General features: G+C 36.5%; 1 protein-coding gene across 1 annotated transcript; it reads left to right on the top strand.

Moving 5' to 3' along the window:
• Window positions 1-1,497: 1,497 nt before the first annotated feature.
• Window positions 1,498-20,074, top strand: LEMD3 (LEM domain containing 3). The gene is made up of 10 exons (XM_009577108.1): window positions 1,498-1,596; window positions 3,455-3,534; window positions 3,615-3,763; window positions 5,354-5,455; window positions 6,492-6,594; window positions 6,798-6,976; window positions 14,504-14,585; window positions 19,182-19,287; window positions 19,393-19,471; window positions 19,725-20,074. The coding sequence occupies exons 1-10, from the start codon at window positions 1,498-1,500 to the stop codon at window positions 19,886-19,888; spliced, it is 1,143 nt and encodes a 380-aa protein (XP_009575403.1). The 3' UTR covers window positions 19,889-20,074.
• The last annotated feature ends 2,535 nt before the right edge of the window (window positions 20,075-22,609 follow it).

Here is a 22,609-nt window from a genome sequence, read left to right as displayed (position 1 = left end):
CAGGCCGGTCGTCTTCCCCGCCTGTTCTTTTATGGCACATGGGGACAGCCCACTCCTTCTGCTCAGTGCTTGATTGAAAATACGCGTGCACACACAGGCTTAGTTCCAGCAGCACTTCTAGGCCAGATAGCATATGAGCACTCTTAAAAACAGTGTTCCTATTTCTCTATTACCCAACAATAAGAGAAGAGCATCCCTGTTATGCTGATGTGCTTGCAAGGCCAAATTCTCTTAGATCTGTTGAAGGGTATTGAACAAAACTTGGCTTTAGCAGTCTGAGAAGGACTTCTGCTTCATAGAAACACTTATTTCTTTGGAACTCCCTGATGTGAATGAGACATGAAGATGCTTCTCCATAAGTTGCTAGTGTTTCCTAATTTTTGTTCAGGTTGCCTTGAATGTTCTCGTTTGTGTAGGTAATTAATACTTGAAGTTGCTCCATTTAAAGAGTATTTCAGTGTGGAGTAATTCCAACTTCAAATATTTTGTAGGTGTATAAGCAAAGGTTTATATTTTGTATATGCATGAGTATCTTAAATTTTCCTAGCCTTGCTGTGGCTCTGGGAATAATACAGCTTGGCGTAGATCCAGGCAGGTATAACCCTGAGCCAGTCAAAGACTGGATTTGTTGTTTCCTATTTTATTGTTTTGGCACAGTAAAATCATAGTTCTAGATGCTAAGATTTTTTTTTTTTTTTAGAAAGATCAGGAAAAAAGTGATTCGCTACTCCCTAACAGTTTCTCAGAAATAATGGCCTATTGATAGATAAAACTGGTGTTAGACCTTTTTCTTTTCTGTGTGACTTTGTGTTGGTATGACTGTCACTACATATTTTTTTGCATGAATCAGGTACCTTCAGTTTAGCAAAGAAAATCAGGAAGATGACGGCACGTGGCTGTGAGGACTGACTGTGCATATAATACCTTATTTCCTCACTATTTCTGCATACTTTCCAAAAGAATTAGGAGGATGGTAAAACCACCAGTTTCAGGCCATGTTGGGATTCTGTGCATGTTCAGGAAGGTGATGAGTTATTGTGATAACTCGGACCAATCTAAAATGTAGTAACTTCATAGTGCCTGAAATACTATTATGGGTACGTTGCAACTGGAACTAACTTGGTCTGTGTAAAAGATAATACATGTTTCAGAGTAAATGGAAATTATTTGGAAGAAGTTGAGTCAGAGTACAGCAATTGTTTTATGGTAATGTCCTTTTGATAGTTCTTCACATTACATTTTGTTCTACTTTCAGTGTAAATACCAAAATATACTTTGAGCAGTACATGAAGTTGTATTTATGTGATTTGTACATATTATTAGCTGTGACAATCTTTTTTTTTTTTAAATTTTTTTTTAAGGAGAAACTTGTCCAGAGCTTTTTCTATATTTTTGTTGGAACTTGTGAGAATTACTGAGCTACTGCTGCTTGTGTAGATTGTGTTAACCATAAGCTTGTGTTTAGGTGATTTTTTTATATAATGCAGTCATAAGTAGATGAAAATAAACAAAAGTTTAATTTTACCAGGGGAACATGAATGTGGCAGCTCTATTCAAAGAAATCTTACCGTCCAGGAGGCAGCTGCATATTTAAAAGTAAGCAAATGAGGTATTTTTCATTGGTTGTATGTAAGATTTGTGTAAGTTACAATTTGTAAGGCCTGGTTTCATATCTAGTGTATTAACTAAAATTTGACTTGGTATTGAATGTTACAAGGAAATGTTTGGAATTGATGTCTTTAACACATGCTACTTACGATTTTAATTTGGGGATGTAGTGAGGCTTTGGGGTAGAGGGAAGGTGAAAGAAACTGGCTTAATTGCAGTGAAAGTGTAGATAGTGCTTCAATGGCATGCAGATTTTTTCCCTTTAGTTAAAACACGAGGGCATAATTTGAATTGATGGAAATAGTTGACCAACACGAAAATCATAAATTTATGAAATTCAAATCTCTAGAAGCTTTTGCAGAAATCATTATACTATGTTTTGAGACTTAGTAGAAAAGGGTACTGTCTTCCTTTCTTTGGGATGAGAGGTTGATGCGTGGATCTGTGCAGCGGGCCTGATAGGCAGCAGCTGTATGGAGACACCATTCATTGATGCTTTAAATAGAAGTGGTCAAAAAAGGCCTTTTTGTTAATTGATAGTGTGCAGTATTATGAAATCCCACTCTCTGCTGTCATTTGCCTGCCTCACTCCCCAAATAAAAGATGACTCTTGCCTTGTCCTGACAGCTGTAGGGTTTATTTTAGCCCATGTTGGTGTACCCTTCAGTGGAAAACTACTTGAAGCTTTTAAAAGGCTGAGAGTATAAGATTCTTTGATTGAATGGGGGGGGGAGTTAAGCTGATGTGACTTCTAATATACAAATGTATAGAAATTTTACATTTTGGCAAATGTTTACATAGTAGACAAAAAGGGGCAATGTTAAGAACATCTTGAAGAAGCTGCTAACACTGGTTTATGGTTTGGCAATGATATTCTATATCCGTTAAAAACAGTGCATTGTGGGAATACATTGGAAAAAATTAAGTTAATGCCAGATAACTGATGGTCTTACCTACCTAGAAGAATGATGGTTGTTATCATAACAACTGTTCTAGTTCTCATAAGAAGCTCAAATTTCATATGAAAATTTGTCACTTCGTACAAAGTCTCATTTAACCCTACAGTTCCTCATTTGGGGAATATAAATATAACTTCTTTGCAGAATTTCAATATTCAGTGATAAAACTTTAATATTATCCTTTAATTCTAGGCCAGTTACATTATGTAAGGTTTAAAGGAAGATGAAGATAATCTTTTTGGAGAGTATAATTTCAAATACAGTAGTAACTTCCATTTTTGCTTTTTTTTTTTTCTGCAAAAGAACGTGCAAGGTGAACTATGGAGACAGCCTTAGCTCAGATAGCAGTGAATGTTCTCCTGTGATAGTTGATACCAACTAATGTATAAAAAAAAAGTCAATTTCTATGTAGTAATATCAGTTCTTGAACTACAAACACTGGACTATTTTCAAAACATCAGTTAAAATTGATTTTCCTCAAGCTGCTTCAAAAAAAAAAAAAAAAGGACCTGAACTGCTTTTATAAGACCCATTTTCAGCTGGGTTTATATCTAGTTTGAGTTTTACTCTTGAAGTAGATTTTCAATGAGCACCGCCTAGTGGCTGAATAATTTTTTCTTGCTGTAGGTTAGAATTGTTAATAAAACAGTGAATGTGGATTGACTTTTCTAAACGATCCTTAATCTGAGGAATGCTAGTAAGTCTGATAGCTGCTCATAGCATGTATAGATTCACTTTGTGTAGCGAACACTTACGCAAAATCTGAAGAATCAAGAAGAAAACCACATAGTTTTGGCTACTAATCTGTGCAGCATCTGAATTTTATTGTGGCATGATAACTTTCTGGTTATTTACAAAATTATTCATTAATATTTATCTTTTGACAGAATTTAGATCCAGAATATGAAAGTGTACTTAACACAGCATTACAATGGGTCTTGAATAGTGGGGAAGATGTTGGCATAAAGTAAGTGGTCTTTACTTCTTAGCTTAATCTCTTCTAACAGAATGTATCCTTTTTCATAAATACTGTATATTTTTGAATAGGTGTCTCAGCAATGACCCTAATGAGATGGATGTCACTAATGTGACAGATGTGAAGTATCTGGAATCCACTAGTCCAAAGATGTCTTTCAGGTGTCGTTTTCGCCGTGCGTTTGTTAATGTAACTCACAGATTATCAATATTGCTTTTGGGTAAGTTAATAAAAAAATCAAACTTTTTTGTTATAACTTGCGTTTATGTAAGTGCAAGGGGAAAAGTAAACAGCATGTTTAGAGAAAGTGGCTTTCAAAAATTCCAGGTTGAACTTATTTGAAAAAGCAAAATGCGCAGTAAAAAGACATGATAGCTTTAATTTTGAGGATATTTCACTGTTCCAGGAACTTTGGAAACGTAACTACAGAAAAGATGATTTTCCTAGTTTTAGGAAAAGTTGGATACCCAACATGGTTGTCACCAAAAATTCTTACCTCTAAGACTATGTTGTAAAAATGTATCTAATCCTTCAGTAAGACTAATTCATTTAGTCTTTGATAGTTCTCTAGTTAAGTTTAAAATTCTTTCAAGTTTACTTAATTCTTAACCATACTGAAAACTATGCAGCATAAAAATATGTTACAGCTGAGTGCAGACACTTCTCACTCCTTTCCATGTGGCTGGTTAGAAATATTGAAGATGCAGAGTTCATCTCATGCACCTATTGAATATTTAATAAATTGTTTATCGCAATATCTTAACAATCTCATGCTTACGAGCAGAAGACTTGAGACCACCTTCACTAGCCTTTTGATGAACCAAAAGAATCAAAGGCAAACTGTCCCAGATTGCCATCTTTCTGATAATAGTCAATATGAGGGTTGAATTGGGATGCGTAGATGAAACTCAGTATCCAAGTCAACCACTGGTCTCATCAGTCATGCTGAGCAAATTGCTCTGTCTCAACTTTCTCATTTGTAATTAAGATTAATATGAAGCACCTTTTCAAAAATAAACCGTTGTATAAATGTTAGATGTATTGTCATTCACTAACACCCATTTTGGCCTAAAATGGTGTCCCTCAGTCTCTTTGATGTATCAGTTAACATTGCCTTGCGATACGAAACAAACTATGTAACTATAATTTGTGTATGCATGTTTTTGTTGCGGGTTTTTTTATTGTTAAGAGATCATGGGTATAGTGGTGCCTGCAGCCCGAGACAGAAGAAGGAATAAGTTTTTTATTTTCAGCTTATGTTAACTAGATTGTCCTCCTTGGGAATAATCTTTAAAGTAATAGAAAAAGAGCATGCAGTACTTTGTTGCAAGAAACACAGATCTGTAGCTGAACTACAGCAGTCCAAGTTAATTAGTTTTGACTGGTACATCTAAAGCATGTGACTTGTCTATGAATTGGTGAATATTGTGTGGTTTTAGATCTCTAACATGTTCTGAATTGTCAGTTTATGTGACTTTTGATATGACTTTGAATTTTTCCAATATAATTGTTTTAATTTTTTCTTCACAAATGGGTAAAATTTCAAACCACAGTAGCAGGATACCAGGCTATTGTTAAAACAATGAAACATTTTTCTGAAGGTAACTGTTCTTCAAAGGTTAAGATTGTGTTGCTATGTTAGTAAAATATAAAATATTGACAGCGAGTACAGTGTATTTCACTAGCTTTGAAATTTAAAGTACTTCAAAATGTTAGCTAGTTCAACCAACTTCTGAAGTATGTGTTGTAAATGTTGTTTAATAACGAATGTTCTAATACTGTTTAAAGAGTATTATACATCTTAATGCAGGTATAGCAATGGTTTGGGGAGTCTTGCACTACATGAAATACCGTTGGGCAAAAGAGGAAGAAGAAACAAGGCAGATGTATGATATGGTGGTAAAAATCATAGGTATGGCTTCTTGAGTCACATCTGATGTATCTGTATCAGCTCTGTATAAGCTTTCAAAGTACTGGCATTAATTCAGTTACGTTTTCTGCCTGTTTAGTTGTCAGTCATCATGCTGTTAGAGTTCTTGATCAGGTGTGTGGTTCATGTGTTTTGTTTCTTTTTTTTTTTATTTTAAATCATCCTTTAAACCTAATCAAAGCTCTTGGTATAAAGATTGTAATTTGTGAATTACATCAACATGGCTATAATAAATGCCCATTGACTTGGTGGTATTTTATCTTACTATTGAAAACAAATAAAAATGCGATTCACTAGAAGTATGATTACATGTTTTCTTTCTGTATCTGGTTTTTCAGCTTTCTAGCTAGAATTTCCACTCCTAAAATGTGTGCTAGCTCTCAATTCCATCCTTAAATGGCTTTTCATAGAAAAAGCAGCTTTTTAGTTAGTCACTTTGAGCAGAAATTACGTTACTAAAATAGAATGTCTAACTGAATTCTGAAATTCTGCCTTTCTACTTGAAGCCACAATGTTTTCAGTAGTTTGTATTTGTAGTTTTTAAGTTCTGTTTTGGGATGCGTTTTTACTCAGATTGCCTTATTACTTTCACCTATGGCAATCGTCATAAATACAGAGATGGTAGACAAATCGGAGCTGTTTTCCTATTTTTACTATTTTCCTACCTTTTTTGTTTGCAAATCAAGTTTTGTTGGGGTGGGGGGAAAGCACTTTTATTTTCAAAGGTGACTGTCTTTGCTAACAGTTAAAAGTACCAATCAAGAGTAATGGCAAGAACTATTTCCCTTTATTACAAAGTTACTTGGGGTACTTGGAGGCACTGTGTGTGGTTAGCTTTCTTGATTTGCCTTCAGCATGGTTAGGAGGAAAAAATGGTTCAAAATGCCAAAACCACCTTAACTTTTAACTACTGAAATTGGGAGGGGTCTTCAGACTAGCTGTTCATTGCCAGAATTGATATCTCTCTTAATGTTTGCATGAACTACATAGTTACCAGTTTTTCTTATGGTGTCCTCAGATGTTCTAAGAAGTCACAGCGAGGCATGTTCTGAAAATAAAGACTTGCAGCCTTACATGCCTATTTTACATGTGCGTGATTCTCTAATACCACCTCAGGACAGGTATGTTCTCACTAGAAGTACTGAATTTCCTTATGTGTAACTAAGGAAAAATAGTAGAAATAAATTGGTCAATTAAGTAAGTTAATTTCAGTAGGCTGCATAGTGTAATATTTTGGAGATTCTTATTGACACAGGTGGGGGGCTCTGTCAGCTATGCAGGTTGTTATAATGCTAACTTCGTAATTTTTGCTTCAATTTTTAAGGAGGAAAATGAAGAAAGTCTGGAATAGAGCAGTTGAATTTCTTGCAGCAAATGAATCTAGAGTTCGCACAGAGACACGAAGAATAGGTGGTGCCGAGTTCTTGGTTTGGAAATGGATGCAACCTTCTGCAGCATGTGACAAAATTTTAGTAATACCATCGAAAGTGTGGCAAGGCCAAGGTATTGAAGTTTATTTTGCAAATATAATTGTCTTAATTTCTGCATCTAACTTCTAAATGGTTTTTTGTTGCTTGAACATGAAAGACTTGTTTTCTCTCACACCTTTAAGTATTGTTATGAACTGTCAGTGCTATTTCTCTATTATCTTGTTGTTCAATAGACTTACTTTTTCTGTGCATTCAGCGTCTGCCTTGTTTTCAAGCAAAATGAGCTTTTCTGTTACAGCTTCTGCAGAAATACAGCAAAGGGCATGTAGCCAAAATGAGTTGCTTGTACCTTTTAATGAATTTAAAAAAAAAAACTCTTTAGTTGGTCAAATTCTGACGTGCCTTATACTTACTGGAAGTAATGTGGTTGGTTGTATCTGACAGCAGGTAGATCAGAGCTTGTAGACTTGAGTTTCCTACTGTTACCAGTCAGGTACCTAAAGACAGAGTTTGGAGGAAGAGATGTTTATTTTGAAAGGGAAACTGCTGGGACAAAAGACTCCTTGATCAGCAGAACATGGATTTTGAGTATCTCCTAGTAGTGCTTTCTTTCTGTCATAAACGTTTTCTACACAGCATTTGTATTTCAAGCTCTGTGGTGCAGCAAAGCATTTGCTTTAATAGAGGAGGCTGTTGTCATACGTGGATTTTGCAGTGGTCTGTCACTTTTCAGCTTTATTGTGAAGCCAAGTGGCAAGAATTCAGTGGGTTTGCAGTTGTCTGTCTGCAGTGGTCATCTTTTCTAGTTCTTTTTCTTCCTGTCTCTCTTCATGTTAAGCTTCAGGTTTTGGGGTGGTGGTTTTTTTTTTTGTCAATGAAAAATTGAAGCTATACGACTTGAATTCTGTGTTGCAATAAAAAATAATGGTCATTTCTATCAATGTCTGAGTGTGAAGGTAAATGTTTAAAGTGAAATCTTAATTGCCAATTGTTTAAATGTTGTGACTCTTTTAAAGAGTCTGTCTTGGCTTATGTTCTTCTGTAATGCTGTATTTAGTATCTCTCCAATGGGACTGAAATAAATGCTGTGCAGAATCCTAGTTTATAAACTTACCAGCTTATTTTGATGGTGAGGGAGGAGGGAGTGGTTGCTTCTCCAGTTTTTAGTTTAGCTTTTTAAATCAGATGTTGTCAAGATTGTATTGTGCATTACTTCTATGGCATTGAACTAGATGCTGAAAAAAGCCTAGTTAAAAACCAAACTGATTTTCTGCCCTTCCTAGCCCCACTTCAACAAAATAAAAATTCCCACTGGCAAGCAACTGCACTCTCATCTGTGTTCTTCTGGAGTATGCTAATTTTGGTCTTAGTTTAACTAATGCAAGTAGTAATGGGCTTCTTTCTTTTGCTTTTTACTGATATACATTTTTATTTGCAAGAAACAATGTTTTTATTGTGTCCTATAAAAGAGAGTACAGTTTAAAGTAGGTCCTTCCAATGTGATTATTTCCTTTCCAAAGACACAGAGCTTCTTTGTGGCTTGGAACATTTACGCTGTAGCAAGCTTGATCGCCCCAGTAAAAGTACTGCTAAGATTCTGGTTTTGTCCCAGGCCACTTGCATGTTTTTGTAAGTTCTATGTATGCTTTCAGCCCTTGGGACTTAAATTTTGCTTTTCTGTAAGTTCAAAGCAAAACCGAACAATTCTCTCTGTCAACTTGAAAAGCCAAATATTTTGAGACATTCGCAGATATGTGGCATGTTATCTGATGAGGGTCTTAGTAGTCTTGGGACACATTTCTTGCTTGTCTATGCAAAATGTTACGTTGGGATATCATTATATACTTCTCAAAGTTATGCTACTGGTTTTAGCATTACGTTTCTCATTTCAAATCATTGATTGGAAATGAGGACTGCTTTTTTTTTTTTAAATACCTTGTGAATACTACTGCAGGCTTGACTTTCTGCAGTCATTGTCTTGTAGTAGTAGTAACATGGCATTCTGCTGTGACAACTGTATTACATGATTTCAGTTTCTCAAAATTTTAGTTAGTAAGATGTGAATAGTAACTTTATTATAAAAGTTGTAGAGCCTTTTCTTCCTAGGACATTGTCCTTTAGGGATGTGCAAGTGCTTTAGGTGCAGTGCAGAAATGGTGGGTTTTGTCAACAGTTGTCTCTGTTCCATCTCTGTAATACTGTCATGATCAATTTTCAAACACTTAAATTGAAAGTAGCTTCTGCAAGCTATGTATATTAGAAAGCTGAATCTTCTACATAGTTTATTGTTCAATACAGGCTATGAAATATGACACTCCAGTTCTGGAATTTCTCATTTACTACTCATTTGCTCTGTTTTTCTTGTCCCATTTGACTGCAATATAAATCACTCCATAACATTCTGTCCTGTATTAGAAATCGGATTTTCCTTCATCTGGAAGACTTCTGAGTGTGTGATAGCTCAGGTGCTGCTTTGCTACATGGAATATACATTCAAGATTCTCAACAGAACAGTAGGTTCCAAAACTTCCTAGAAAGACTGCTACTCTAGTAGCTACTGTTAGGTATCATCTGAATTTGAGCATCTGATACCTACTTCAGCATATTGTGAGTGTGGACAGAATAACTTTCTCTCTCAGCTGTGGCTTTTAGCTGTATGTTACCTAGAGTATGTACTTCAGACTCTATGCTTTCTATTGAATAGGATATATTAAGATCTACCCTGTTTCAGTTCTTTTAATAGCAATTTTCCTAGTTTTCTTGTTATGTTTGTAGTTCAGCAAAGATCTTTGAAGAATTGAAATTGTATACTTTGGCTCTAAGAGAAGGGCATGGAAATAGGGGTGGCTGAAATGACATAGGTCATTTGGGCTCTGTATATCTTGGTAGTCAGCAGGCAAAGGCAATTTTCACATGCAAAGGCTCTTTCTACTTTGCGTTCCTTGTTTTCATATGACTGTTGGAAATAGTTCCTTACGTAAGTTTCATACTTTTACAACAGCTGTTTTTTCCCTGATGTTAGGAATTTTATATGTATGCCTCACTTTCTTCACTTCTGGAAGTATAAATCAACTGGAATTGAGTTCGTCCTCCACTTTTGATGTTTGAATATAGAAGTTCATAAATCTAAATACTCTTCAAGACTGCTAGGTCCTGAACAAACTCAGTACATATAAAATCAGAGTGAATTCTTGGTTTTTAATCTTGTGAATAAATTTCAGAGTCACAATTTTTTTAACCTTCTGAGATCTGATAGTGCTCTCTAGCAGAGCACAATACCTAGAGTATGTACGATTGAAGAAGAAAGCCTTTTGACCTGTCAGTGTGTACCAGGATATTGGTAGATGACAGCATGCATTTTAAATACAGAACCTGTAGCACGCGTGAAGATCTAGACTCTACTGTCTGTTAGCATCTAGAGTTCAAGCATCACTGTGGCATTTTATCCAGTTCTTCAGGATGTAGCCTGTGTTTTGACAGACAGTTTGGGATTTCTTTTTTTACTGGGTCAGAATAAAGTCAGGTGTACTTCCTTTGAAATATTATCTACTGGATACGGTAGATGTATCTGTCAAAAAAAAAAAAAGAATGGGTAGGTAAGCTCATTGTAGGATGATGGACAAATATGAATGATGTTTTGAAAATAGTTGACAAGAGAATTGTCAATTGAAAAACAACCTTGATCATGCCAAAGTATAATTTAGTTAAATCAGTGGGCAAAAAAATAGATTTCTAGTGTGTTCAGTTTGCTTTTGGCAGCATAGATAGTACTGTCCTATCATGCTTTGATAACTGGAGCTCTAAAGAAAAATAGGTAGGCAGAGCTCCAATGTAGCTAAGCTAACAACAATAGCTAAAGTTCCTTGACAGCTCTGGAGATGAGATAAAGAGGTTCTCTGAAGTACCACATCTAGGGTGATATTTCATCCTGCAGCATGGAAGATAACCTGTTACCTTGTGCGAATGACACCCCTCCTTCCCGGCTTGTGAGAATATAATCCTCTCTCCCCGGTAACAAAAAAAACAGTGCTCTATTCTTAACTATGGCAAGAAAACTGTGGATTTTACACTTGTTGTAAAGTGCTGTATCCATCCCATGCTGGTCTTCTATAGCTGAACTTAACTGTATTAAGTTCAACCCAAGTGAACCACGCTCTCCTCTCGTAATAACATTTATTAGTATTTTGATTTCAGTATCTTTCCTGTTTACTGAAGAACCTCATGTTGTGTGAAAGTGAATAACTTCAACATTTTCAACTAAATGTTTTATCTTTTTGTTCTTGCCTTTGATAAGAAGCGTTAGTACTTAATAAATTACAGTGATCTGTGGCTTAACATGAATAAATCTGTTCTTCAGAAACATGGTTACCTGTATTTGATGCAAGTCTTCAACCTTATCAGGTGCATCAAATCCATCTCTAAAGATCTATTGGGCTGTCTTATAACCCATGGTGGTGATACTGGGGAATCCCTTTAGCAATAATACAGTAGTAATTCAAGAGGTATAGAAAGCTGTACTACAATTTCTTAGAAGTTAATTTTTAAGTCTGTGCAAGAGCCACTTCTTCCATCACAGACATATTCCAGTCACAGTGATAAAGAGGTTGTTGAAAGCACACGCTTTTAGCTGCTGCTGTTCTTTGAATCTGGAATACAGTCATATACAGTTTAAGGTAATAAAATACATTATGATTGAAATACAAAGTGGCTTCCTTTTCTTGAAGGTGCTCACTAGTCCCCAACAGGAATTTATGAGAGTCCTAAAAATTTTCTTGTCAGTGACTTACTGCACAAAGTAAACTGTTTTCCTATTTCATCTCCACCTTTTTACCCTCATCTTGTAAGTCTCACTGTTGAGACCTGTTTAGGAAAAGAAGTGGCATGTGAGGTGCTTAGTTAATTATGGTGTAGCTTAGACTGTTGTCCCACAAGAATGTCTGCTTATGCCCTTATTGTGAGAATATTTTGTATGCTCCACACCAGTGTAAATTTTCAAATAATCAGTACTGTAATTTGAATAGGTTTGTCACTTAAACTTGCTCTTTTGGGGGGAGGGGGAGAATTAATTGTTATAGATATGTAATGAAGTTCAAGAGACATCTGTTAACTATGCTATTTTGAATTTTGCTGTGTAGATACAGCATTATTTTTCACTTGCCTGTGTCTTCCCTAGCCTACCCTTTTGGTCCCATTTCTGGCATACGTTTTAATGCTTATTACTGTACTAGCCTTAATTTTGTACCTCACTGATTTCTGTGGCCATTTTTTTCCTTATACATAAAAAGCTCCACCTAAGTTGCAAAACTTCCTTTTAATTTACCATGACTTTGAAACATTTTTGAGAAAAAGCAGAATTCATCTTTATTTTCATATGCTGCACTGCCCTGGGCATGCTTGCTCTACTAGTATGATGTTACATTAAGTTGGTAGCAGATTAGTTTTGTGCTGGTGGTGTGCTCTGGCTGAAGTCATCTCTGCAAGCACCTGAGATCTTCCAATCAAAAGGACATCAAGATTATTAGAAATTGGAGCGGGCAAAGCTTGGTTTTTATAGGTATCTACACTAAAGCATGAATTCCCTATTTAGTTACTTTTGCATAGCTCAATGCTGTAGCTGCTGCCTTAAACAACAGTATGTTTTTTTTGGAGTTCATAAACAGCTTGCAGAAATGTTGATCCTGTGGGCCTAGCGTCTCTGCAAATAACCTCACCATTCTTTATCCTTGGATTAAAACCATGTGCTGAATAAACCTAGCTATTAACAATCAGCACATAATTTCCTCAACCCCACACCTTTTCAGGTCCAGGTCCATGACTAGGCCACCCCAGATCACCTTCTCCAGTATGGTATGATGCCCCAGTGTACAATATGCTGGTGACATTTCACCCCCCCCCTTGATCTGCTGGAGCCAACCTACATGAGTAAGGTAAGTCCACTTATTTTTCAATGTTGCTTAGTTCTGTAAAGTTTTTATTGTATACCCTATGTATAAATTTTAATCAAGGGCAAAAAACTTTACAAAACCATGTGCTATTGAAAAAGGACTTGTCCTTAAACTATAGGCAGCTCAGAGATAGATGCAGTGTCACCAGCATATTTAGAAATCTATTCCCAAGAAAAAGCAGACAATTGTTACAGGTGTTGGTGACTTGGACTGTGTATGTATATATTCTAAGAAGAACATTTTTAGTTATTTGGGGAACTTACGGTAGGTTCCATATTAGATTCGGAGGCCACCTTTTCTAATTTCTTGTTGGTAATTGTATTTTTTTTGCCTCAGAAATTTACATAAGGAGCAAGTTTGTCTATGCCATATCTGCAGGCAGTGAATTTTCTCTTGGTTAGTGCTTGTCTTTCACATGCAGTGTCTTCCACATGACTGAATTTCTTCTGTGTGCCACGGTTTTTGTTTTGGTGACATACAGAAGAGCAGCAGTGTTCATGTATTTTGGATATACTTGCAAGATTTTATTTTAAAAGGTCAGCAGTAAGAAGCACAGACCTGTAGTGTCATCTGCCCAAAACTGAGGCTTCTAACACTTGGAATGTAACATCTTGAATCTGTCAAACTTTTCTAAAGTAGGGATTGCAAAGGAGAAGCATTAGCATCAGTTTGGAATGTCATTTTGTCTTGTTGAGATTTTTAATCTTATGTTTAAACTCTTGAATCTGCTCATCTCAAGTCTTCAAAGTAAAATTTCCTTCAAGCCTTGGAAGTTGTTTTACCAGGTTATCCCCTTCCATTTCTGTTGCTGCTTTGTTGGCCCTTCTCAAGGCATGGAACTACCTTATCTGAATCTGAAGGGCTCCTTTATTCCTTTTCTCGTGGTGCAGTCTTCTGTTGCGACTCCCACAAGCAGAACTTGTGAACCTTAGAGAAGCTACTACTTATTTTAGAGCTTCAGAATGTATTTCATGGGATTGTTCAGCTTTGAAAGAGTTGCTCTGTTATTTTTTAATTTCCATTTTTCTTCTTACATCTCTTTTATCCTCTGGTGTATTGAATTTCAGATTTTTGCAAGCTTCTGATCATGGGTGTAGACCATTTAGGGTTACAAAAACTCTATCCTTGTAGAGTGCTCCTTGACAGTTGTTACTGCAATAAAGATGCAACACAACATCCATCTAAGCATCTCCCTATTTCTTAGTCACATGGGCAGTAAATTGCCCCAAAAGTGGAAGAAATGAAAATTCATCAGGCAGTTAAAACTGAATGGTTTTAAAACTGCAGCTCCAAAAAATTTGCTCCAGATGTTATGAATATTTGTCTTTTCATGGAGATGTAATGCAAATACTTTCTCTTCAACTATATGGTGTTTTTTAAAATATCCTGAATTCCTTCCATGTACTGTGGCCTGGATATAAGAGACTGGATTATCTTTTTAAATGTAGAAGTTGTAAATCTAAAAAATTCAGTTAAGTATGGTACATTTTCTTCGGTGCAGTAGAAGACTTAATGTGCTTGAAACTTTTTCATATATGAAGACAAGTACTCTTTTGAGTAAAACCAGAAAGGTATTAATGTATAAAGTTGACACTTGTTAACTAGATGGTATTATGCCTGTCAATAAATACTATTAAATTTATTTTTCTTTGTAGCATTTCATCTGGATAGAAGAAATTCACCACCAAACAGCTTGACACCATGTCTAAAGATTCGCAATATGTTTGATCCAGTTATGTAAGTAAACCCAGTTATCTATCTGTATTTCTGTATTCTTTTGGAAGGGGTCCATTTCTTTCCTCTGAGAGGGGTTTGGAAGAAGTGAGTAAACATGAATACCTTAAACAAATGGGTTGTAAAAAAAAAATGTTCCTCTTAACATCTATGAGAAGACATAAATAATCTTACTGTCTGTCTTCTGTCCTTATTGTCTTGCGTTGTGTCTTTGGGTCACTTCTTGAAGAGTGTGGCATTTAGTCAAACTACTTGGAGCAGTAACGGATCTTTCTCCATTAATTAATTTTGTAAATGTTCAATTATATCAGCTGACAGGGGAGACTTACGGCCTAACAACAGACTGTAAGTTTCTGAACTATTGTTAAGTATTCTGGAGTATTTAGACTGTTCTAGAGCTTGCACAGTTTGCATTTAAAAGGCTGAATTTAAATCATTTATTACTTTATGGTAATGTGACTGGCTACTTCTGAAGCAAATGGATTTTTGTAGTGGGAAGGTTGTAAACAAATTAGTGCAGAGTACTGGTTTCTAATGCTCAGATATAATTCTAAATTATGTATTGTGTATGAATAAGTAACAAGCCTTGTTTCATGTGCCAAGAGTTAAGGAAGAATAATTAATTTTTTTGTAGTCTTTTAAAGCTTCATCCACTATCCTGTTATATCCCCGTTGGCTGTGGACTAGATCATGTTAGGAGTTGGGGACTAACACGTAGGTTACGCCAGCTAATGCTTTCTAATCTTTGAAACCTGGTTTGTCCAGTGCAAAGAGATACAGGACTCCAAGAACTCCTCTCAAGTAATTTATTCCCTGATGTGATTATATAAGGGAAAAATGAAGATGCTATACTGTCTTACAGAGTAAAAGTGAGATGCTAATTGAGGCTGAAGAATATGAGAAGTTGAGTGGAAAATAAAAGCTATTGATTAGAATAGGGAATAACAGGAAGTAGGGGGCGACAGCGGGGCATAGACACAAGTGATTGCAATGTTTGGATGTGTTTCTTCAGCTCTGTTTCACTTCTGTTTCTAGCCACACTAATTATTTTAGTTCCTTGCCTTATTAACTGGAAAGCTGTTAGCTAATTTAGCTGAGGACAGTGTTATCGCTAGCATAGAGAAGTACTCTAAAAACTGTTTTTCTCAATGGCTTTAAGACTTAATGACTGTCGTGGGCAGAGACCCCAGCTGTGGCTTCTTTCATAACTTTCAGGTTGCAGTAGGGCGAGCAAGACTGAAATTTTAGGCACTGTCATGAGGCAAATTGATCCTCCTATAGGAGGATGAAATAAAAGATGAGATTTGCTGAGAATTTTGTGTGAGATCAATGTCCTTATTGTCCTTGCTACAAAGGAGGTTTCATGAGCTGTATTGGTTAGTCTGAGTAGTACTGAAATAAATCCATTCCTGAAGCTTCACTGTAATATTTATTGGTATGCTGTATTGGTTATTTTCTTGTTTCAAAATGTAGCTGTTAAAATGTCTGCTGTTAATGAAACTAGTAACTGAGATGTTATTTTTGTCAGAACAATCTCCCTTTATAGGCTGTATCTTCGCTGTAAACTTCAGTGTTTTTCAGTACTGACCCAGTCTATGCCCAGCAAGTGCATTAAAAAAAATTATAGACTAGGAGTTGTTCTCTTTTGACACTTCTCTGTAGTGTCTGTATCCAGTCAGCTATTTTGAACAGTGCACCTTTCAATACATTCATTTTTTGTAGACCTTTTCTTTTGGAAGTTGACCTAGCTCCGTTACTGGACTGCTGGATTATAGTTGTAGTGGGATACTTCATTCAATTTCACATTGCATGCCCCAGCCCATTCCTCTTCCATGAGCTGTCTTGCAGAGGACTGCTGCTTAAGGAAGTCCACCACCCCCACCACCCCCCCCCCCCAAAAAAAAAAACCCTAAAACCCTCAGGGCAAGACAAACTACTTTATTCAACTGCTTGTATCAAAAGAGGGAGGAGGTTTAAGTTCTTACCCCAGATCTGAAAGGGATGAATGCCTTCACTGACCACCTGAAACACAGAATGTACCAGTGTATGTGATTAGATTGGCAAATTCTATTTCGATATTTGCCATGGGTACAAGGTAAAAAAAAAACCCTAAAACCCTCAGGGCAAGACAAACTACTTTATTCAACTGCTTGTATCAAAAGAGGGAGGAGGTTTAAGTTCTTACCCCAGATCTGAAAGGGATGAATGCCTTCACTGACCACCTGAAACACAGAATGTACCAGTGTATGTGATTAGATTGGCAAATTCTATTTCGATATTTGCCATGGGTACAAGGTATGTTTAACAAAATTAGGTTTTAGCTGCTCTTTAAGTCAAGCTATCGTATACTAAGAATAAATGACTAAGTACTTTTCAACAATATGCCAGTAGCTGGTAAAAGCAGCCATCCATAACAGAGGTCTTTTCTTTTAACCCGAGAATCATCTTGGGAATATACCAGTTAATTTGTATTTATCAAGGCTAACAGAGTAAATAATCATCTTTCTACTGCCAAAAGTCAGAAAACTTACCTGGATATTGTGAACCCTCAGACCACAGCAGCAGACAAACTTGGGTGTATGTTCTAGGCATTTATTATGCCAGACACAAACCTGTTTTTTAAAATAGGAGTCTAAGCATCATTTGGATAAGCCCTTTTTAGCGTTTCTGCATCTACCGCTAAGTCAGTAAAAAGAATGGTTCATAAAGCATGGGTAGCAGTCCTGCAAGACTCATATTGACAGCTAAGGAACATACGTGTGGAGGATCAGGGAATGGCAAGTCATTCCTGGTGGGAGCCTATTTCATTATGGGAAATCCAAGTTAGTTGATAACTCATGATGTTTCATGTCCCAGGTCTGCAGAACACAAAAAGCAGACTAGACTGAGAATGTACTTCTGCTTGATTTGCAAACAGGAGATGAGCGCTTGGGAGTAATGCAGTGACTTCAGTATTTGGGAAGAATGCACAGAAGAAAAGATGATTGCCTACTCTTAATATGGTCTCTTCTTATGGTAGCTGGCTTTCTGCTGATGACACCATTCTTCTCAAGAAAATCTGGACATGAGGCCTGGCTGGGAGGGAATGCACCAAAGTCAAGATTTCATAGGATCACAGAATAGTTTGGGTTGGAGGGGATCTTTAAAGATCTTTTGCAACTTGGAATTACTTTATTTCCCTAACATCCTGAGTACAGCATGTTATTTAGAAAGTACTGTTGTTTACACTGTTAGAGAAGGGGAAGGAGACCTGTATGTCTTTCATTTTGAGCTATCTAGTAAAAGGAAAACACTTTTTTCTTCCAACCTGAGTAGGGTGCGTCTTCTCCTAACTTGCAGGGTTTTAAATTTTAGGTGTTTTCCACTGGAAAGTCTCTCTCCCAGTAGGACCTTCATTTGGATCTTCTTTGCATCCTTGTGTCCCTCTCCCACTTTTGTTTGCTTGTTTATATGATCTGCCTGTGTAAGGGGCATCAACTGGAAAGTCCGATCCTCTAACCAGTCAAGGTCAAATGACAGAAACAAATCTGACATTCCATGTTGCCAGAATCCCTCAAGTGTTGTGTTAGTGTCCTGCTTGACAGATTTAAGTAACATCTCTCTGACCAATTAACTTCCCTATGTACAGTCCATCCCCCACCACATTATTTTTCACGAATAAAGAGGAAGGTAGATCAAATATTTCAAGAATTTTGGCCTTATGTAGAGAAAACTCTTTAAACCTACCCAAAGCTCTTGATAGTATTATTGAAAGAGTAAGTTCATTGTTTTTTGTGTAAAGACTATTCAGGCAAGCTTAAAGGTGTATTAAGGCTGTTGAAATTGTTTTCCCTCTGCTTAGATTTATTTTGTAAGGACCAGATTGTTCCTGCAGTACCTTCACAAAAATACATAGACTTTTGTTTTCTCTAATGATGTACCTAAAGATTGATTAGTCCTGACAATAAAGTATTTTTTGTGAAAAGCCCCCAAAATTGGAATCTGATTTTAATAACTTATATTTCTGGATCTTGATTGGCATGTTCTATCAGTACCCTATGGGACGAATGCAATTTGATGCTTTGTTTGGGATAGCAAATAGCTATTTCAGTGATGAACAGTGTCTGAATAGCTAAAAAGCTCCTTCAGCTGGCTGAAGCCTGATGTGTAATGTTGCTTCTGTGACTGCTGGTAGAGGTGATGCAGTAAAGGGGCAGAGGCCTTTATGCTGTTGTCTTCCCCTGCTCTTCTTCCACTGCAGTAGGAACAGCTTAGGAGTGGCCTTCCCCTTGGAACAGCGGCTAGCCCGTCCGAGCAGGTGTGGGAAGATGAGTTTATGACTACTTGCAATTTCAGTCAGGAAGGTGATGGCAGGCTGCAGGAGGACAAACCCTCCCAAATACAGATATTCCTTTTGATTCTTAGAGTTGAATTTTCTAAAGTGGACTGTAGGACCCAATTTACTGAATATTCAGTAGCTAAACTACTAAATGTGTCCAAAGGCATTTAACAGAAAATTGTGTCAAGTTACAGAGAAACCAGACTCAGTGGGGAAGGATGAGATTGTTGTGAATGTTGAAAAAATGATGTGCTTAATTAAATCTTTCATTGTTTGCATAGGGAAATAGGTGATCACTGGCATTTAGCAATTCAAGAAGCAATCTTGGAGAAATGCAGTGATAATGATGGAATTGTTCATATTGCTGTTGACAAAAATTCACGTGAGGTGAGTGTCTTGCCAGTTGCATCTTAATGCTTTGTTTATCCTTGTCTGTTGGACTTTAAAACAAACAAACAAAAAAACAACAAAACCCTCTCTTTCTTAATGCAGGGTTGTGTATATGTCAAGTGTCTCTCTCCAGAGTATGCTGGAAAGGCTTTCAAGGCATTACATGGCTCTTGGTTTGATGGTAAGGAATGGGGATTTATAACAAAACATGGGTAGAAATGACAGAAGATGGGTGCAGTTGGAGTTCTTTTAAATGGTGAAATGTTTTATACCTGAAGTATTGAGCTGTAACAAAAACTGGATCTTTTTAGTAGTCATCACTTGGTAAACTAATTTCAGTGTAATGATGTGTTTGTGTGTATTACATCCTGAATGTAATAATGTAATAATACTGAACTAGAAGGTTTCTTTTTTCTTATTTCTTTGCCTCATAGGAAAGCTGGTAACAGTAAAATACCTGCGACTAGATCGGTATCATCATCGTTTTCCCCAGGCTCTTACTTGTAACACTCCACTGAAGCCATCAAACAAACACATGAACTCTATGTCACATCTGCGTCTTCGGACAGGCACAACTAATTCTCAGGGAAGTTCCTGAGAAGACTTTCTACAACTGCTAGGACTGTTACTTGCAACAGGAGTTTTCCTGTTTGGCTGCCGTCTTCCTTTTTTAGTGCTTTTTGTATGTAATACTTCAATGAATTAAATAAAAGTTTGAACGTTCCAGAAATCTCGTTTCCAAAGGGACTTAGCAATGAGGCAGTAATACTGAGCTGACAAAAAAGAAAAAGAAAAAAATCGCTTCAGGAAGTTTTCCGGGGCTATAGTAAACCAATGCATTTAAGTTTTGCATGAGGAATACCGAATTCATTATACATTTCCAGATGTGGTGACTGTATTTTTGCACCAAGAAGTGTTTTTGATAATACAAAAGCATGGAGAAAAGACGACTTCCTGTATTTCCATAGTTTCCTGTGAAATAATCTTGTGGGTATTTTGTAACAACCAACCTACAGTTCCTGATGGTGAATAAGTTAAAAAAATTTCCTTTTCAGTCAATATTAGTTTTTTGTTGCTGTATAAGAATCTTTTTCTGCAGCTAGGGTATGGGGAAAGTTAATCTGGCATTAGTGGTTGCATATAAGTGTGAGGGAAAACGAAACTGAATGCGGATGTACTAGGTTTTGTATATAAATGTAAATGCTGGTGATGGCAAAAATGGTTGTGTTCTGTGAGGATGTCTGCATTGAAGCAGTGAATAAGCTTCCTATTTTATTCAGAACCTAATGTTTTATATGGTTTTGGCTGTACCATGACAAAGGCCAAATACCTTGAAGTGTTAGATACAGGTTAATTATCTTTTATAGGTTTTATATTAAAATACCTGACTGATTTTGTGTGAAAGGTCTGATACCAATTGTAATGAATTCAAATTTGTGAGCAATAAAGAAGCAATTGGCAGATACTGGAAAAATATTTTGTGAAAAGCTGTATTTATTATTACAATTGCCAGGGCTGTGACAAAATACCATTGGGATTAAGTGAATTTCCCAATACATTGTAACTTGTTTTAATGAACCAGTTACCTGTTAAAATTTTAAAAGGTACATACTTCCTTGCAACAATTTTGGCTGATGCTAACTAGAAGTACAGCTGACAGTAAATCTTGGGATTTCAAGCTTGTAAATTTACTAACTTACGTAGAAGTACAAAATTGTTGCTGAGAAGCTTAGTTGCAAATCTAAGATTATTGGCTTTACTAATCCCCACTCCTACCACAATTTTATCTAATTATCCAGCTGAATATCCTGTAGGCGGTGAGACTGGAAGCACACCAGTCCCACAAATTTTACTGAAACTCACTTTACTTTGTAGATACGATGGATTTGCAGCATGAACTTGCACAAATAATGCACGTTTTTCTTATGGTTAAGTAAACATGATGCACACTATTCTGCAACAGAAAATCCTATTGTGCCTTACCTTTGTGCTTTTGTGGGCACCATGTTTATTATTGGAGAGTTTGTTAACCGAAAAATTTTAAATCCTCAGTTTTATGTCTCAGATGCTAATGAATGAGTATATATAATATATAATCAGCCATGCAGAATTCTGCTTACCAAGGACAAGTACATATTTTTGATGGGTAAGTAGATTGTGCCAGGTCTGGTAGATTTTGATGAGTTTTACTATATACATATATGTATATGTATAATATACATGTATATGTATTATATATATGTATATAAACTAATTTTGTTGTATTTGATGTGCATCATAGTGATTTGTTAACCTGACCTTAGTGACCCCATCTTGTGACCCGTTGCAAGAGTGAATGTAAAAATAGTTGTGGCATTTTAAAAGGTCGCCTTGATGCAAATGCATCTATCTTGCTTCTAAAATATATTTCTTGTAAACACTGTACATTTTATTATTGTAATATGTACTATTACGCAGCTTATTTTACCTTAAACTGTTAAGTTGACCAATATCCCTTCCTGCAAGACAGATGGGAATGTGTATAATACCTGAACATTTGAGAATAATCAGATGTTTGCTGTAATTTGTCACCCTGTCCTGTAAAAACAAACAAAAAAACCCCAAACAAACTCGAATTAAAGGTTTATTAGGGATTTTTATATGTGTCTCACCTTCTAGATATTTGGATGTCTCTTTGACTTGAATACTTTTTTCATCTGGGGGGTGAGGGGGGAGATTAATTCATCATAGCCACCTAACTTCTAATGTTTGTTAGGATGTGAAGCTGAACAGGTACTACTCTGAGCTGAAATACACAACGGAGCTTCTCTTAAACGTCTGTCAGCTTGAAATTTGTCTGGATTTTGTACATGGGGAGTGCAGAGGCATTACCTTAATTTCTAAGTCCAGGGGAGGTCATGTTGTCTGTTAAATGACAGAGGTGAAGAGTCATAGCTTTGTGTTTTCAGCTTATTTCTTGTATTTTGAGATAGAAATAAGTCCTCAAAGGGATTTTGATAGACTGACAGAAAACATAGGCCTTTCTTCTGTCATTACATTTATTATGTTTTAAAATTGTTTCAGTGACAATTTGTATTGAAGGGTTGTGGGGTAGGACTACCAAGAAGGGCAAGTCCATTATTTACATGCATTTGCCCAGCTAACTTTTAGCTCTTCCTTGTGGAAGGGGAGCGGGAGGAGGGAGAATTTCGCTGTAATTCTGTTCTCCCTTCCCTTTTTTTGTTTTTGAAGATACGCAAGGTGAGCATTAAGAGCTGTCTTCGTTTCGCTGCCCGTGATGAAGTTCATCAGTCACTCGGCTTCCGGCCGCAAGTGGGAG

The sequence above is a fragment of the Fulmarus glacialis genome, unplaced genomic scaffold (genome assembly GCF_000690835.1).
Source record: "Fulmarus glacialis isolate BGI_N327 unplaced genomic scaffold, ASM69083v1 scaffold23424, whole genome shotgun sequence".
Taxonomy (NCBI): domain Eukaryota; kingdom Metazoa; phylum Chordata; class Aves; order Procellariiformes; family Procellariidae; genus Fulmarus; species Fulmarus glacialis.
The sequence above is the reverse complement of the archived record's forward strand: the minus strand, read 5'-3'. Positions and strand labels throughout refer to the sequence as shown.